A 19,921-nucleotide genomic window follows, 5' to 3' on the forward strand; every position below is an offset into this window, starting at 1 on the left:
AGATCAAAAACATTGGCCAGCAATACTATGGCAACACTGCCTTTGGGGACATTAAAAGCCAACTGTTCCCTGCTATGAGTGCTGAGACCATTTTGGGTTACAGCAGAGGCTGTTCAGCTGCTTCTTTTTAAAGAAGTTTTCTATGCTCACACTGTCTGCTGTACTGAAGGAGGCAGCAGTATTGCAAGACCTTCAAGCACAGAGCAAAGGCAGAAAGTGATTGGTGGTAAGAGATGGTGTCTGGTGTTCGCGAATCTAGGTTTTCCCTGAGAGAAAACATCCCCAGAGCTAAGCATCTTCTGCTTTAAAATCCCATGATGAAGTCTCAGCTTGTAAATTCTTAACATTTTTGGAGTTCATAGTGTTAAAAATGCAACCGTGTATGCATTATGGTGGAATTGTTTTTACAAAGTTTTCTCCGATATGCTTTCTACCTCAAGAGCAAAGTAAGTTTGAATAGGAAGTGGTACTTGGTAACCTACGGTGGTTGACAATCACTCTATTATAAGTCTCTGAAGAGAAAGCAAGCAGGTGGCCTATCTGTGCCGGGACATACATCATTAAGGCAGGGAACTGTGCTGCATGGGAATACCTCATTGAGAAGGAGGAGAGACATGGATCTCCATCCAAAAAGGCATTGGCTGGGGAGCAGAAAGCCAAGAATGGATGCTCCTGCTGGACCACTAAGGGGAAATACAGGTGCAGTGGCCCTGAACTGTGACAATTGCTTCTTAAAATAACATTCAGTGTTAATATGTTTGAAGCAATAGATTTATTGACAAGGGAAATCTACAGTGAAGAAAACAGAAAATAAAATACAACTAACATTTATCCACAGTATACATGGTAATTTGATAACTATAAGACAGCAAACTTAGTTTTGGTAGGAGAGATTACCATAGTAAAGTAAATCTTTCTTTTTCTATTGATAGCCTAATTCTGCAAACATTAGTCATACAAAGTAGCCAAAACCCCTATTACATACCTATTCTTGTAGTGAATATAAATAAAATTCTAGATTTAAATGACAATAAATAAAAACTGTGGGTTTGCCACATGCAGTCACGTTGATTTAAACAAGAGGACATGACCACATTTTCCTTGTGCTTTTGCCTGGCCCATAGTCTAAAGGCTATTCACCATCTCTCCCTTTCTGAAATACTACAGAACTGTTAACATTCACCTATACATTATTTTTGCATTATTCATGGTATTCCAAAATAAGGGCCTATTCCTGCAAGGTGCTGGGTGCCTCCTGCAAGGTGCTGGGTGCCCTCAATTTCTGAAATCAGCTGGGTTTAGGATGCTCAGGCCCTCAGTGGATTGGGTTCTGAGCATTTTTTCTTCTTTCCATTCTTCCGCAGTGGGCTTGTTGTCTGGGCTTAAGCCTCTTCTACTTTATGTACTCTGGCTTCTGTAACCGATATTAACTGGAATTTGGATATCTAGTGGGAAAACTATTGTACTGTTCCTTTATATTAAAAAAAATAAAAGCTTTAGCTTAATAAACTAATAGTAGGGTGTATGTTTGTATGTGTATATATAATTAGTGTCAGAGAGGAGAAAAACAATCAGTAGAGCAGTCATTGGAATACTTGTCTGAAATCAATTTTTTTAGCCTAACTTCACTGCACATCTCTAAAAGAGATCCTGCAGAGTTCCTCGACATTTTCCCTGATTGAACTCTACCCCCAAGGTACCAATATGTACTTATCATTTTTCTAGACAAGGGGAAAAAAAAGTGTATTCTCTATCAAAGTTAACAGGACGTTTTAACTGTTCAGCAGAATACTATGTTTGCATGAGAAGTGAGAGAAAGGGTTCAGGAATTGAACCTTGGACTCTGGAGTGGCAGCACGGTATATTAGGGGCTATACATGACTATGAATTAAGTTCTATATCGTCCCATGCTGAAAAGGAGAGCATTGTCTTCCCTACAAAAATACATCTGGAGAAAGAAGTGACAGGTAATAAAGTTATTACTTTGCTGCGTTTGTGGAGCTGTCTCTTACTCTAATAAAATCCACAGACATACTTTGTGTGTAAGAAGGCTTATGGGAAATGGCCTGTTGTGTTTAAAAAAATTAAACGAATGAGGGTTAAAAGAACGAGAGAGAGAGAGCTGAGTCAAAGAGTGAGAGTGAATTGAAAGGACTCTTTTTAACCTTAATCTATGTTGAGAACTGTCAGCTGTTGAAAACTCTAGCATCTGCAATGATGGTCTATATGGGTAGATTTTGTTTATCCTGGGGTCAGAGATATTAAAAGAAAGAAAGATTAATCTGATAAAGGTATTGCCATTTCTAATCGAACTGATGGGAAAATGTGGTATGGAAGTAAGAGGCAACACAGGGGTGAGTTATAGTGAAGTGATGAACTACCTTGAAGCAGCAGCAATCAAATAGATAGCTCTCACATCTAAAAATTACTGTGGCATCTTTATTCATCAACAGTTTTGTGCAAGTGTCTCATACTCAGCCCCCTCCACAAAGCACAGAAGCACTCCGATTTATTTGGTGAAATTAAATCGTAACAGAAGGGACTTGTCTGAAGTTGCTGTTTCTCACTTACCAGAATTAAAGGACATTCATTTCCTGTTGCAACTCGGAAAGACAAACTTTTAAAAGCTGGAATTTGCTAGGAAACTAAAAAGTACAAAAGAACAAAAATACATTCTTCCTTTCTTGTCTCAAATGCTGACCTCTTTGTACCACTGAAATTTATAAAATGTGGAATATGTTTTTCGTCCAACCTCTGAGGGTTCTCCTGTCCTCTGGTTCCCACAAGTCTCAGACTTTCTGAAATGGGATTGAAAATATTTTGGCCCTGTCTATACTAGAATGTAAACTGTTTTCAATACTGGTTCAGGTAGATTTGCTGCTGCAAAGCTCTGTCAGCAATGGTTCAATTGCTAGTATAGACACACCTCTTTGTATTAATGGAGTTGTGTGTTCATTTGGAGAGGACAGTAGACCCACATTATAAAAAATTGTCAATAAAAAAAGGTTTTTTCAGTTGAGAAGGGTAGTTGCAAATATTCCAGATTACAGGAGGAGAAAAATGCAGTCTCTCTCCAAGCATTCAGACAGCAAAGTGCTATGAAAACAGAATCCACTGACATTATTATTTTAGAATTAAATTATAACCCAGTCCTGCAAAGTGTTGAACTCCTCCTCCCAGGGGGTGATGAGCACTCTTGATTCGCATTACAGTTAATGGGAACGAAGGATGCTCAGAACTTTGCAGTTAATGGGAACCAAGGATGTTCTAGTGCAAATGCATGTGGGATATGGTGACCTGACTGAATTTTGTGTCATCAAAAATGTGTTCATCCTTAACCATCTATAATGTGGTTGTTTTGCAACATATCCTCCCATGTGCCAGTCTTCTTATCACAAGAGATTTTTTGGACCAGGAGTAAAATGCAATACATAGAATACTGTAAATAGGTATAAATGGATTTGCCTACAAGCTAATATGTGAAAGTGTTACAGAATTGCAGTTTTTCTTTCTTCATTCTGCAGAGTTATAGCAAGCACAGAAAAATTGAAGGATTTAAAGCAGTAATCTCTGTATAAATGGCTCAATCCAGCTCCCCTGGGAGCCATTGATTGTAAAAGATGTGGTTCAGGCCCCAAGGAGAAAATTTCAACATTTGTAGATTCTTCCATGAGTTAGATTCAAGGTTTACATGTTTCAGAGAAAACAATATTTCTGTTGTAGTTAACACCTGTTACATAATTCTAATAAACACAGTTGAAGGATCTTATCCATGATTTTTCCATTAATTACTATATAAATAAATGAAGTATTTTATAAAAGAGTTATAAGAGTCAGCCAGTTTTCCTAATTTATTACATTTGCCAGAACTATAAAAAGATTTTTAATATTAAAAACTGCATTTCTAAAAGATCAAGTAGTATAATACTACTTTATTATAGGTGTAGCATACAACATTTTATTCAAAACATTTACTTGGATGAAAGTTAATCAACATTGTGCTTTGCATTTCTCAAAGATCTTTATTGCTAGCTTTATAGCTTATCAGAAGTTCTTATACTGGATAGAATAGATACAGTATAGATAGATGTTTACACTATTTGCCCAGTTTTGGAATATGTTTGTCCAAACTTATCAAAGAGATCAATGGATGGTAACACTGTTTCAAAGTCCTAGAAAAAACAGAAAGGAAAAAAGACAGTTAAGTTTGGGTATTTTTGTTTGTTTTTTCACTTTTATTTTTAATATACTTAATAGGTCTGTAGATACTGTACAGTTCCATTGGTCTTTCTTCCATTTTAATTTTCCTGTTATGCAAGGTAAAATTTAGGATGTAAGTTATGCACAAAAATATTTAGGACCTATGCTGAAGCTTACATATGACATTGTGAAACACTTCAACATCTACATTATAGATTGAGGAGAAAATTCTGGATCAATTGACTTAATTAAAAATAAATATGTATTATAAACTGTACATAACTGTAAGTATTGTAAATTTTATTTCTCTGCCACACAGACTGAATGTTATAGCCTTTTGCAAATCACGATGCACTAAATAAATCGTCCTGTCTGGAAAACAGTTAATCAAAAAATGTCTCAAATAAGATCCAGTAGGATTTTTTTAAAATATTTAAAATGTTCCCTGTTTACAAAAAGTAAAATAGGGATGTTCAATTAGTAAGTAGATGAGAACTGGAATAAAAGAATGATCTAATATAGAAATAAGAAAATAAATAAACAACAACAATAACATCAATTGGCCATGGACCCACATATGACAGAAATGATACAGGACTTTATACTGCTTGCCTGACTCACATGAATAGTCCTATTTTCTTTAAGGGGGATACTTGCATGGGTAAAGCGAACAAGTTTTGCCACACAAAGTACAGGTGAATTTGTGCTGTGATGCTGATGGTATAATGCAAATATACTCCACAAGCAACCAAGCCAAATGGCTTCAGGATTCTAAGTTATTTTGCTCAGTGTGCACTAATTAACCTGACTGAGCAGCTACAGCATGTCCCATTGCAACAGAAAGTCCCAAGTGTGGAGTGAATGGGTTAAAGTGATCATAACGAGGTGAGTTGGCCTCTTTCATGGGTCCTGAAAAAAATGCTAGTATCATCAGCAAAACTAAAGCTTTGCATTGTATTAACATTTCACTCTGGGGAATCCTCTTTTTGGATGGAACTATATCCAGGTTGGAGTCCAGAGGGAGACTAAAAGCAAAAATCTGAGCTGTTCAGTACAATTCCATTTCGCTAAAGCATTCCCAATGTTTTGTTTACTTTCCAGTGCAGAACAAAAACATATTTCAAAAGTTATCGTAAAACAGAATGGTCGTTCTCTGGCCCGCTCTACTTTTTACTCCAACTTGGCACTGAGTACTATGCAGATCTATCCCTATGCTCACGTGGAACCCCATTGACTTCAGTGGCACCCCATACAAATGCAGGTGTCTGCCCAAGGCTCTCGATGCTGGATCAGGGTCCTTATTTGCATATCAAATAATCAAAATTTAACTTTTAATTTCTAACATCTGACACTTGGCAGCTTCCTGTGCCTGCAAACTCTCCGATGCAAAGTTTACAAAATAGCAAGTTACACTTCTTAAGTCAAAAGAAAACATGTTTCCTTTCTGATTTGAAAGGTACCATTGTCCTTTGACATCTTGTAAGATTTATTTCCAGAGAGCTCTTCAATGCCAGTGTAGGTGTAGAACTCCCCATGCTTCACCTTTTTATTTATGAAACAACGTATTTCTAAAATAGATTTGTTTATTTTAATGCTTTTTAAAAATGGTATATTATTATATTTTAATTTCCATTGTATTTTCGGCAGCCCAAGCATTTTGGTGGTACAGGCGGGTCTGTAAAAACTATTCTTGTGATTATAATAATAAATATTACAATTACTACCAGTATAACTGCAAACAAATTGCTTTCCTGAGATGAAGATAGCTGTACTTGATTTGCTGAGTTCACCATGCTGATATAATTGGTGTAGGTGGATAGAAAACACATGACAAATACATAAAGGTACTCTGGTTTCATAGAGACCAAATGGATAGAATCATTATCATTTATTTTGCACCTACATTATTCTAGAGTTCAAGAATGGTGTTAATTGTTTAGTTTTGATCAGGAAAAATATTTTTAATGTTCATGTAGAAAAATCAATTACTCTTCACTTTAATTTTTAATAAATTGTAAAAGTTTAAAAAACACTAGATTTTTTTTTTGAGGAAAAAGGCTACAAGCAAACACCAACCCCTTTTATCAGGAAAAAATTGGGAATGGTGGTTCTGAACATTGAAGAAGTCTTCACTTGGCAGAGCAGACAGCGTTTGCTATTAAGATGCCTGGCCAAACAAAAACAATTGACTGCCAAAATTAGCTCCTTGGGACGATTTAGGAGCTTTTGAAATGAACGGCTTTTTGAGCTGGAACTAAGCCCAGGTCTAGCTTCAAACCCAAGTCAAAATGACAAAGAGGAAATTTTCTGTGCTACTTACCCCCTCAGTGTAAGATTACTTTGGGTTGGCAGCTGTACTGTTTATCTTGTTATTTAAAGCTATTTCACTGGATACTCACAACTGAGTATTTAAACAACTGGCTCTGATCATGGCAACAGCAGTTATGTTTGACCATATCTAGGCAAGACCTCACAGTTTGATAGGGTAAATAAATCCACTGATGACTGTGCAGTTAGACCAATTAAAGATGTATATAAAATATACTGAATAAATAGACCCATCATGTTTGCAACAGAGGAAAAAATGTGAACATATTTTAGCAAAAAAGCCTAGTAATTTATTTACTTAAATATATAGAGCTTAATTATGACTCTGCTCTGCTGGTGCACTAAAAGGCAAGAAGGCATAGGAAACCCTGCCCCAGAGTATCCTGGCATGCTCTCGCTCTGGGTGTGTGTGCTTATTGCCTCATATAGGGTGTTTCTGTACTACCTCATCATTTCTCTTCCTTTCCTATTCTTTACTGCTACTTAGAGCAGCCTAGGGACTACTCTAAGTTCCCCTGACAGAGGATCATTGGAGAATAATATGTCTGGCCAAATCCCCTTCTGTCCCCACCCAACACCTGCTAGGAGGGTTGGTAGCATACAGCTGACTTTATCTGATGTGGGGATTTTCCTGTTAGAGAACTCCTGTATCTCCCATGCCATTGAAGCAGCACAAAGAGGAAGGAGCTGCATTTAGCTATGATTGCAAAATAATTCATGAAAACTCTGAGAAGGTGAAGTGAATGAATTTTGTTTTTAAACTATAAATTACATTCAAGCTACTCTGTAAAGACCCAATTTAAAGATACATTTTTATTCTAACATGGGGGCAAATGTCTTTTACACATTCACAAACTGAGCTCATGAAAAGATATTTCTCTTTACATCAGTTGTTAGCCAACAGGTATATGCTATATGTATTTCACGCCATATTAATATATATTACACATTGTGTTTTATATAAATGTTAGCACAGACTTTATATTTGAATGGTGTTCTACTTACTTTTGTTCACTCCTGGTAAGTATCCCATAACACACTGCAAAACTGAAGTCAGCTTTGGTGCTAGCAAATACAAAATCAAGATACATAAGTTCGATGTCCTAGAACAGATACTTCCATGGGAACTGTTTTGGAATATTGTATCCAAACAGAGACAAAGTATGTAACAAAACAATAAGTTAAGGAATTGTTACAAAGTGGTGGGTTGGATTTTAGTGACATATAGAGAGTACCTTGTAAAACTATACTATAAATTAGGGTGACCAAATAGCAAGTGTGAAAAATCGGGACGGGGGTGGGGCGGTGGGTAATAAGAGCCTATATAAGAAAAAGACCCAAAAATCAGGACTGTCCCTATAAAATCGGGATGTCTGGTCACCCTACTATAAATATATCTTGTTTAAATGCATATTTCCAAAGCATACTTTCTACATAAGATGAACATGCTGTGAGATAAGATTTGCTTCCCAGAAGGAGGGCATGCATGTTTCCTTTACATATGGTACTGTTTTGTCTTTAGACAATAAATTTGTCTGAGTTTGGTTATTTGGTCTCTTGAACATTTTTCAAAATAAACTACAAGTGTATTCAATCCGTTGGCTATACAATTAATCAACACAGTCAAAAGGCTCTCAGGACAAAAACTCAATAGCAATATGTAAGTAGGGCCATTTTCCAGATGGCATACCCGTAATTGATTTTTCCAGCTGCATTTGCCATTTCCTATGCATTTCCTATAACAGGTATAATAGAAGATAACGAAATAGAGGACCAGATCCTCCAGTCCAGTGTGGCCACTTTGCAACATACTATTGGTGGATTCTGCATATGTGTGTCTATCCCTGAGATGATCATCCTAATTCAAGTATCAGAGGGGTAGCCGTGTTAATCTGGATCTGTAAAAGTGGCAAAGAGTCCTGTGGCACCTTATAGACTGAGGGTATGTCTACACTACGAAATTAGGTCGAATGTATAGAAGTTGTTTTTTTAGAAATTGTTTTTATATAGTCGATTGTGTGTGTCCCCACACAAAATGCTCTAAGTGCATTAACTCGGCGGAGTGCTTCCACAGTACCAAGGCTAGCATCAGCTTCCGGAGTATTGAACTGTGGGTAGCTATCCCACAGTTCCCGCAGTCACTACTGTCCATTGGAATTCTGGGTTGAGATCCCAATGCCTGATGGGGCAAAAAACATTGTTGTGGGTGGTTCTGGGTACATGTCATCAGGCCCTCCCTCCCTCTGTGAAAGCAACAGCAGATAATCGTTTTGCGCCTTTTTTCCTGAGTTACCTGAGCAGACGCCATACTACGGCAAGCACGGAGCCCGCTCAGCTCACTGTCACCATATGTCTTCTGGGTGCTGGCAGACGTGGTAGTGCATTACTACACAGCAGCAGCAACCCATTGCCTTGTGGCAGCAGACGGTGCAACAGGCCTGAAAACCATCCTCATCATGTCCAAGGTGCTCCTGGCTGCCTCGGTAAGGTCGGTCAGGAGCACCTGGGCAGACATGAGCGCAGGGACTAAATTAGGAGTGACTCAGCCAGATCATTCTCTTTAGTGCTGCAGGCAGTCCTATTGTACCATCTTATGGTGAGCAGGCAGGAGATGAGGATGGCTAGCAGTCCTACTGCACCGTCTGCTGCCAGCCAAAGATGTGAAAGATAGATGAAGTGATCAAAACAAGAAATCAAACAAGTGATCAAAACAAGAAATAGACCAGATTTTTTTTGTATTCATTTGCTCCCCCCCCTCCCGCCGTGAAATCAGCGGCCGACAATTGTTTTGGTGAGGTCTGTCAGGGGCACCTTGAAAACTTTAATGGAGATTAAGTCCTGCCTGAAATACCAGAGGGAGGGATAGCTTAGTGGGTTGAGCATTGGCCTGCTAAACCCAGGGTTTTAAGTTCAATCCTTGAGGGGGCCATTCTGTGTGACAGTTGTTTTTGTTTCTCCTTGATGTAAAGCCACCCCCTTTGTTGATTTTAATTCCCTGTAAGCCAACCCTGTAAGCCATGTCGTCAGTCGCCCCTCCCTCCGTCAGAGCAATGGCAGACCATCGTTCCGCGCCTTTTTTCTGTGCAGACGCCATATCACAGCAAGCATGGAGCCCGCTCAGATCACTTTGGCAATTAGGAGCACATTAAACACCATGCGCATTATCCAGCAGTATATGCAGCACCAGAACCTGGCAAAGCAAAACCAGGCAAGTAGGCAACGTCAGCATGGTGATGAGAGTGATGAGGACATGGACACAGACGTCTCTCAAAGCACAGAATCTGGCAATGCAAGCATCATTTTGCTAATGGGGAAGGTTCATGCAGTGGAACGCCGATTCTGGGCCCAGGAAACAAGCACAGACTGTTGGGACCGCATAGTGTTGCAGGTGTGGGACAATTCCTAGTGGCTGCGAAACTTTCGCATGCGTAAGGGCACTTTGGTGGAACTTTGTGACTTGCTTTCCCCTGCCCTGAAGCACATAAATACCAAGATGAGAGCAGCCCTCACAATTGAGAAGCAAGTGGCGATAGCCCTCTGGAAGCTTGCAATGCCAGACAGCTACCAGTCAGTCGGGAATCAATTTGGAGTGGGCAAATCTACTGGGGCTGCAAGTAGTCAATGCAATCAAAGATTTGCTGATATCAAGGGTAGTGACCCTGGGAAATGTGCAGGTCATAGTGGATGGCTTTGCTGCAATGGGATTCCCTAACTGTGGTGGCACCATAGACGGAACCCATATCCCTATCTTGGCACCGGAGCACCAAGCTGATGAGTACATAAACCGCAAGGGGTACTTTTCAATAGTGCTGCAAGCACTGGTGGATCACAAGGGACGTTTCACCAATATCAATGTGGGATGGCCAGGAAAGGTACATGATGCTCGCATCTTCAGGAACTCTGGTCTGTTTCAAAAGCTGCAGGAAGGGACTTTATTTCCAGACCAAAAAATAATCGTTGGGGATGTTGAAATGCCTATAGTTATCCTTGGGGACCCAGCCTACCCCTTAATGCCATGTCTCATGAAGCCATACACAGGCAGCCCTGGAGAGTAGTCAGGAGCTGTTCAGCTACAGGCTGAGCAAGTGTAGAATGGTGGTAGAATGTGCATTTGGACGTTTAAAAGCACGCTGGTGCAGTTTACTGACTCAGTTAGACCTCAGTGAAACCAATATTCCCCATATTCATTACTGCTTGCTGTGCACTCCACAATATCTGTGAGAGTAAGGGGGAGACGTTTATGGCTGGTGGGAGGTTGAGGCAAATTGCCTGGCTGCTGGTTACATGCAGCCAGTCACCAGCACAGTTAGAAGAGCACAGGAGGGCGCGGTGCGCATCAGAGAAGCTTTGAAAGGTTCAGGTCCCTGTTATGGCCTCTCTCCTTCATGTCCTGGGAGATTTTGACAAATGTTTTGGCATTTCGAAAACTGGAACAGAATTCTGATAGCACGGATTCCTCTCCCCATACAGCGATCAGATCCCGTACCTCCCGTTTGGTCCATGCTGGAGCTCTTTTGCGATTCTGGGACTCCATCACTGTCACCTCTGCTGATGACCTCTGCACTCACCTGCAGCTTGCCACGCTGGCCAAACAGGAAATTGAAATTCAAAAGTTCGCAGGCCTTTTCCTGTCTACCTGGCCAGTGCATCTAAGTTGGGAGCGCTGTCCAGAGCAGTCACAATGGAGCACTCTGGGATAGGTCCCGGAGGCCAATACCATCTAATTGCATCCACAGTACCCCAAATTCGACCCGTAAAGGCCAATTTCAGCACTAATCCCCTTGTTGGGGGTGGAGTAAGGAAATTTTAAGAGCCCTTTAAATCGAAAAAAAGGGCTTCGTTGTGTGGACAGGTGCAGTGTTAAATGAATTTAACACTGCTAAATTCGACCTCAACTCTTAGTGTAGACCAGGGCTAACAGACGTATTGGAGCATAAGCTTTCGTGGGTGAATGCCCACTTTGTCGGATGCATGTAGTGGAAATTTCCAGAGGCAGGTATAAATATGCAAGCAAGATTCAGGCTAGGAATAACGAGGTTAGTTCATTCAGGGAGGATGAGGCCCTCTTCTAGCAGTTGAGGTGTGAACACCAAGGGGGGAGAAACTGCTTTTGTAGTTGGCTAGCCAGTCACAGTCTTTGTTTAATCCTGACCTGATGGTGTCAAATTTGCAAATGAACTGAAGCTCAGTAGTTCTCTTTGAAGTCTGGCCCTGAAGTTTTTTTGCTGCAGGAAGGCTACCTTTAAATCTTCCATTGTGTGTCCAGGGAGGTTGAAGTGTTTTCCTAAAGGTTTTTGTATATTGTCATTCCTAATATCTGATTTGTGTCCATTTATCCTTTTACATAGGGATTAAACAATGACTATGAATGGCTAGTGTGGCAAATTGCTGGCACTACTATGATGGGTCTCGTGCTTTTTCTTCTTGGGGGGATGGGGGTTCAGGGCACCGTTTCTTTCCCCTGAACTGGGGTATTAACTGTCCCACTAGTGTCCTAGAGGAGGGGAGTGGAGAGGGAGGGACCTGGGCCCACCCTCTACTCCGGGTCTCAGCCCAGGGGCCCTAGAGATAGCTGTAAACCACTAGAAGTAATGGTTCCTTCCCCTGGGCTATTTTCCTTTCCTGCCCTTCAGCTTGTGAGGCTTCCTGCCCTCCCTCTGCACAAACCAGATGTCCCTTTACCTAGAGTCTTGGTCTTCTTAGGCCACGGCAGCACTTCTCCAAACTCTCCCTCTGCTTCCCTCCAAACCTGTCTCTGTTCCAACACCAATCCACTCTGTTTCAACTCCTCCAAACTGCTCTCTACTCCCACATCAATCCACTCTGCTTCATCTCCTCAAAACTGCTCTCTGCTTCAACTCCTCCTCTTGTCTGATTGAAGCAGGGGGTTTTTATCATGTGATTGGCTTCAGGTGCTTTAATTAATTATAGCAAACTTTCTTCCCTCTACAGGGAATAAGGCTCCCTTCTAAAACTCTCCTGCTGCCCTCTGGCCATGCTGTATCACGCTAGCCAACTACAAAAGCAGTTTCTCCTCCCTTGGTGTTCACACCTAAACTGCTAGAAGAGGGCTTCATCTAACCTCGTTATCCCTAGCCTGATTCTTGCTTGCATATTTATACCTGCCTCTGGAAATTTCCACTACATGCATCCGACGAAGTGGGTATTCACCCATGAAAGCTTATGCTCCAATACGTCTGTTAGTTTATAAGGTGCCAAAGGACTCTTTGCCGCACCCCAGTTCAAGTGGATCCTTAAGTGACACAAATATAGTGTACAGAATCCTACACCATCTCCTCTCCCAGCTGCCTATATAGAGGGCATGGATGGAGAAGAAGTATGGTCCACACTATCTTTTAACTTGCCAATCTTTTGCTGTTTCAGCTATTTATGGCTGTTTTGCAGTTGGTATACATTAGTGCACCACTAGTCTGCACTAATATACAGCTGGGAGAGGCCCTACACTGAACAGTCCCAGGACTGGGGTAGTAAGATACAAAGATAAGCCTCATGCAACTTTTGCACCATACCCTTCTTAACTTGTGCTGTGTGTGCCTTGGCTGTAGCCAATGGGATCTGACCTGTGTTCTCTACAGATTGGCCAGGAAGCAGGATGAGATCAGCTCAAACCTGTTTTTTTAAATCCCCAAACCAAATCAAGAAATCACTTCTCATTTTCAAACATGTTGAACTCTGAATTCTTTTACTGGAGGAAACTGTAAGCTGCTGTAGTCAGAATGCTAGAGTTTAACAAGACCTGGGGACCTTTTAAATGCATTGACTACTTGATTGTCAAGTCTGCTCCTCACTCATGGACAAAGAATTCAAAAAAGGGGCAGTGTATAGTCAGCAAGCAAAGAACTGTCTCATTGAGCAGACTCCTGTGATCGCAATATGGACTTTGTAAAAAATAAATAAATAAATAAATAAAAATCTACAATTAATGCTCAAGTAGTTTACATTGGGGATGTTGTTGATAAATAAAAAAATCTACAATTAATGCTCAAGTAGTTTACATTGGGGATGTTGTTGATAAATAAAAAAAATCTACAATTAATGCTCAAGTAGTTTACATTGGGGATGTTGTTGATAAAAATCAATTCCAAAAAAATTTTACATCTGACTGAGGGCAATTGGTACTTTATAAAATGGCTTCAAAATTAAAATTCAAGATTTAAACTTTTAAAACAGATGCTCCATTTTGCACACACAACTGACTGCACACAAGTAATAGAATTTACAAGCAATCACTCCCCTTTTTGAACAGAAATCATCTTTGCACTGGTAAATTTTTATCATTTGTGTGCGCAAACTATATGGACATTTGCAAAGCTATTTGTGCACAAATGGGTACCCATTGGAAGGCTGTTTGAAAATGGCCCCTCGTGTTGCCAGCGAAAAATTTTTATTAATAGTTTCTTTCAACAATAACATGGAGATTACAGTGCATAAATATGCACATAACCAAAAAATGCATTTCTGAGGTCTTATTGAGCAATGTGTGGTAGAGGTTGGAAGTATAGTTAGGCATCAGCTTGAAGAAGGAAAGCCTATTACTTCAATCCAAAACAAAAGTAGGCAGAAAGCAGCATCTTTCTACCTCCCAAATTTTTAGATGCTAAGGTCAGAGGGGACCATTATGATCATCTACTCTGACCTCCTGCATAACACAGACCATAGAATTTCCCTCCATAATTCTGCATTAAGCCCATAATTAACTATGAAGCTGATGGGCAGTTGCTGAACTTGGAACATTATGGTCAATGGTGTGAACTTTGAATGTCCTTTGTCTATGGTGATAAAGTTCCATTTTTAAAGAGGTACCTAAATATAGATTGCCATGACAGACAGCTCCACATACTTCTGCTCCAAAGGTTAATTGTGTAACCTCTGCAATGAACAACATTCTCCCTAGACTCATGATCCACAGACCAAGGTTTCTTCTGAACCAACCTGGGCAACCTACAAGACAGCCCAATACATTACCACCACTGCACAATGTCATTTGTGACAATATGCCTTGAGAAAAGGTAAACAAATCTATGTGGGTCTCAGAAAAAAAATCTGACATCAAAGTAAGTGCTGTGATGACATGTTCTATCCAATGCAAGACATACAGTCATATTTGTTACAAAAACAACCAGAAGTTGTTCTGGCAACCAGAAGTAATAATATATGTGGTCATGAAAAAAAATATAATGTTATACTACGTAGGGACACAGTTACCCAAATCGTCATTCTGTCCTTGGATTAGTGAGTATTGCTAGCAGGGGTATTCAACTTATCTCTGCTTAACTTCCTTTTTGAGTCAATATCCTGGGACATATCATGTCATTTATTTTTAAAGAAGGATTCAATCAGGAATACTGTTTAAAATAATCATTGATACAGTATGATCCTTTCTGTGTAACTCTAGGTGTCCATGTGTAAGTATATCCTTGATGTTAGTGCCTCTGATAGTAAAATTAGAGCTTTAAACTGAGCTGTCCTCATAAGCTCCATGACCTTTTAATAGCCACAGAGATTTTTAACAAAGAAAGCAGATCAGAAGTGGGAATCTGTTATAAAAGTAAAATGTTGATCTAGCCAAGTTCTTGCTTTGTAAATTTATCAGTACTGGTTAACAACATTTCCAACTAGTACAAGGGCTTCTGACATGACAAAATGAGTGTAACAACCCATTCTGTCAATACAACACAAATGTCATTTCAAGTGCTCAAAACCCACTAAGCTACCCTAAAAAAGATTGATTTATCTATTCCAATGTTTCTTTGGGGCAAACTTTTCTCACAACTGAAACCAATTAGTGGGCCTGGCACTTGTAGTGCAGAATGTAGGTCAGTGTCAAGTAATAAAAAAAGTATTGACTTTTCTCTGTCTGTAAGCAGCATGAAAGGGGTGCCATGGCCTTGTCGAATATGAAAAGAGCTCCATTAATTTCACTTATTTCAACCAGGGCTGTCAAATACTAATGCTTCTATTGCACTTTTCACACAAAGTACATTGACACCAATCCTGGCCCCAGTGATACAACTTTACAATATTTCAGCTAGTGAAAGAGGTCTGGACTATAATTTTTAATTCCCACCAGTACATTTAGACACCTTAAGCATCATTGCTCATGAGAGCTACTGAGAGATATGAGCTGGGACATTAATAATGACTACCCACTTCTCCCGGGTAGCAGGGACTATTTCTTGTGTATAGCCCCTCCAGTTAATTAGCCAGGAAGTACAGGATGCAAATGCCTGACATAATAGTGTTTTTTGTGGCTGGTGGGCACAGACTGCCAGTAGTATTTTCTGATGTGGACTAATGTCCACAAACCAGATATAGGTCTCCTGTGACTTAAGGCTACGAAGTTGAAAAGCTAATGTGTTAACCAATTGGGTCACTGAGCCCCTTAAAATAGGCTATACTAACAAAGGTATGCATTAGACACTGGCCTTCATTGTGTCTGTGGAGGGGTATTGACTCTCAGGGAGGCACAGTGCCTATTGGAAGCTCCCTGCAGTGGGAGAACAGCACTGAAATACTTAACAGTGTAGTGTGTGCTCTCCTTGTTAGCTGGCTGATGCAGTGGAGAGGGGAAAAAGACCATGGACGTACCCCCACCCCTTTGGAATGGCTAATGCTCTTAACAATTCTTACCTTTCTATAGTCAGTTCACTCAGGTGAGTGCAAGGAATGAAATCACAACTAGCTTCTGCGTGGGAGTTCAAGTAAGGAAAGGACCCTTTGCCTTTCCCATATCGTGTACCAGCAGAGCAGCCGGTCAAAATCCAGCCCATAATGTTGTGATATTGTTTCTCTCTATTCCTTGCAATGTCCATCCTTAACTGGCTGCTTTTCTGCACTTGGACTTAATGGAACTTCTTGACAGGCTCCAAATGTGATGTCTAGTTAAATCCCTAATTACCACTTGTAAATGCAAACAACACTGACAACAATAAACTCTCTGATTCAAAAAGATTGAGTATGTAGAGGGCAATTTTCAACTTACTTTATTGATTTTATAAGTGAAAATCTTACCCTTTGAATCAAGTTGTCATTAGATCTTAAAATAAAAAGCAATATTGCTTAGCCATTACAAAAGCCAATTTTATATTCTTCTGTATGACACTTTCATTAGGCAACTTTTTGCTGCTTGTCAGTTTGCTCTTTTATTGACAGGAAGCATATGATATGTTGCACAAAAATCAAGAAATTATTCTCACAGTAGGAAGTCTAGCAACACTATTTTAATAGCTTTCAAACAGAGGAAGAAAACAATAATTGCTGTTTACTTTATGCAACAAATATTTCATTATAATTATACTTACATTTTACTAAGCCTTAAAACTGTCTCTGGTTTACACACATTTCCTCTTGGGAGTTATAAATGAAAGAACCAAATTCAAGCAGGTCTTGCTAAAATTATGAAAGATTTCTAATTACTGCTGATAAATTGGAAAAAGGACTAATCTGATAATCACATAGCTCTAGATCCTTACTGTATGATCTGCCTAGTGTGAGGAGGCAGAGCATCTGGAACAGCCCGGAAGGGGAGACTGTGACTCTGTCTCATGATCTCCCTGCTGCTCTAGGGAGGAAGTACTCTGCCAGATCTGTACCTGTCCACGGTTCTTCCCCCTAGCACAGCTGTGCTGGCTGGTGTGTTGAAGATGGAGCCTGGGCTTTGCCCAGTCTCCACCCTATCCTGTCCAATGTACTTGCACAGGATGGGAGGGGAGACATAGCCGCTCTGTGGAGCCTACTTCCCTCCCCACACTGCTAGCCACGGTACAGGTAGTCCACGTCAGGGAGTAAAAGGACATCCCCTTATTCTCGTGCACAGCTGCAAGAGCCAGGCACTGGCTTGCTAGAAGAGAATGAAGTTTTAGGTAATGTGACTGCTTAAGTCACCGTTTAATATTTTCAATTCCTTGGTAATGAACGAACGCTTCTCATAAAAACTGGGTTTTTACAGTAATTGTACACAGTGAGTATTTTAAGTGGGCCAATTCTGGATGTTCTTACTCAGTTTTTACTAAGCCTTCCTCAGGCAAACCAGATGCCAGCTTCCATGGTGGTTTTGCCTAAAAAAGAACTGAGTGGAAATTGGGTAAGGATATCAAGGCTTGGATCAATGGGATTATTTCCACCTAAATGTTGCCTCTCTAAATTTAGCCTGGGATATGACAACAGTAGAGTACTTTTCTTTTTGGCTTGTGCAATCTCAGCAGTAATAATGATCTGTGGTCCAAATTCGGCCCTCATAACACCTGCAACCCCACTGCATTCATTGGAGTTGCCCAAGTAAGTGTAAAATCAGAATTCAGCCCTCTAATTTGAACTGGGTTAAAAAGTCTGTTACTGTTGTGGAAGCCAGGTTAGAATCCAGCTCTTTTTCCCGTATCTCTATTGGCTCTGCAATGCTGTAAAAAGAAACAAAACCTTCTTTTTTATGAATTCTATGCAACTGTAACTTTGAATACACACACAGGAAACAGATCTACTATGGAAGAGGAAATTGGCACTTTTACATAGTCACTTTTCAGGGTGGGACTGCGCTTGTTGGCTTGTTCAGATCTCAGCCTCAGTTTTAAAAGTGTAATATTCTTCACAGACTAGTCTGAAAAAGTAAACATTACAGTGTATGCTGTATTATGCTTTCATGCACATTATTAAAATAATCTGCGCTATCCAAAGTTTTGTTCTGCCTGTGTCTGAACAGGCCCTATATCTATATTTGAACCAAAATTGCCAAAGATGATATTCTATTTTCTGAACTAATGTGGTCTTTTTTATAAGTAAATTAAATTAAGAAAGCAATGTGAATTTCTTCACAAGCTATTTCATACTTGGATACCCTTGAACTTTATTGAATCTGGGCTAAAAAACAAATGAGCAGGTGAAATAGTTGGACTGATATTCAGAGTACCAGGAGTTACTTATTTGCTGTTGTCATTCAAATCTCGATTTATTGCAGGCCACTTTCAAAAAGCATTTTTTAAAAGGGGAGTAGACATTTAGTAGCTTCATCTTAATTTATCTAAGGTGTATAAATGACATTTGTCAAAAATGAAAACACACTGATGAGTAATAAATAAGGATATTCTATGAGGATATTAAATCCAAGTGAAGTGTAACTATGCCTAACATTACAATCTACATATGAAAACACTGTCTTTAAAAGCTTTTGATGAAAAGTGAGGGGGTGGGAATGTAAACACAGACTTTGCATCCTTATACTAATTCTTTGGCCTGATGATGACTCACTTTCCAACTGCTGGCAATAGGATATGGGCATAGAAAATAATGCATTTAGGCAAGAGTATCTTGATTTATGACATGTATATGCTGCTCTTTCATTGTCTAATATGTTCAACTCTAGCATTATCTTTCCAGAGCCAATTGTGGTCTGCCAAGACCAGACCAGTGCCATGTTTAACTTGTTGGACTAAAGCCAAAAAACACTTTTAACCTGCTCTGATCAAGTTGCATCTATCTTAAATTGACAGATTTATGCCAGCAGGAACTAAGGTGGAATAAAATCTGAATTGACAATCCCAAACCACTTTTCACTTTACCAGTAAAAGTCAGAACCACATGAAACAATGGTCAGGTTAATCTGAGGTGGTATCTGATGCTTAGAAGTGATTCCAGTTTGGCATTTTTTACATTGTTCTGGATCAGGTTTCTGGAAGTGAGCTGTGATGATTTTTTTTTTTTTGAGGTAAATCAGAGTTAGTTTTGAATCCAACAGGTTGTAAGTAACTGGCTTAATTCTAGTAGGTTGGAGGTGGTTCTAAATTGTTTGTTCTTAATTGATTTTTACATGTGAGAGGGCGTTTTGAATTAATTCTAGTAGGCTGACTGTTTTGAGCAACTCAGATGGTTAAGGAGAGTTCAGGCTTGGCTTCCTCACATTAGAAATAGTGGTAGTTTGATGCAGTGTGGTTTTGACTTGGTTGAGCTTAGATAAGTGTAAGGGCATGTCTACACAAACACTGAGTGCATGACAAGGGGAATGTAAATCTACAGCACACCAGTGTGCCATACCCTAACTGTCCACGTGGACCCTGCTGCTGTGCACTCAAAGTTTCCTAGTGTGGTTTGACCAGCAGTACACAATGTGCGCTAGAGAACTTCTAGTGTGCAGAAGGAGGGTCCACGGTAGTCTGTAGATTAACAACTCAGCTTGTTGTGCACTGTTTGTCTAGAAAAGCTCTAAATAAAGAAAAAACAGTTACAGACATTTCTAGTTTTGTGTGATTGATTAGACTTTAAAATGAATTGGAAAAAACACAAAATATTTCTAAATCAGTAACAAAGTAAAGATTTTGTATTTATTTTGCAGAATTTGCATGTGTGAATGCTCATGTGCAAATACCTGAACAAAGCAATGCAC

The 19,921-nt window shown here is 39.8% G+C and overlaps 1 protein-coding gene across 5 annotated transcripts in view; it reads right to left on the reverse strand.

Moving 5' to 3' along the window:
- Positions 1-601: 601 nt before the first annotated feature.
- SPATA17 (spermatogenesis associated 17) overlaps positions 602-19,921 on the reverse strand; it is a 167,241-nt gene continuing 147,921 nt past the window's right edge. Inside the window, exons 10-11 of one of the 5 annotated variants that reach the window (XM_038396690.2) lie at positions 7,534-7,593; positions 606-4,172 (exon numbers count right to left, since the gene is read on the reverse strand). In XM_038396690.2, the coding sequence (XP_038252618.1) occupies positions 7,582-7,593 (12 nt within the window). In that variant the 3' untranslated portion in view covers positions 606-4,172; positions 7,534-7,581. Of the gene's footprint in view, positions 4,173-7,533; positions 7,594-19,921 lie in introns of all 5 variants that reach the window. The other 4 variants (XM_038396694.2, XM_038396692.2, XM_043511749.1 and 1 more) reach the window with 4 other exon arrangements.

The sequence above is a fragment of the Dermochelys coriacea genome, chromosome 3 (assembly GCF_009764565.3).
Source record: "Dermochelys coriacea isolate rDerCor1 chromosome 3, rDerCor1.pri.v4, whole genome shotgun sequence".
In the NCBI taxonomy this organism is placed as follows: domain Eukaryota; kingdom Metazoa; phylum Chordata; order Testudines; family Dermochelyidae; genus Dermochelys; species Dermochelys coriacea.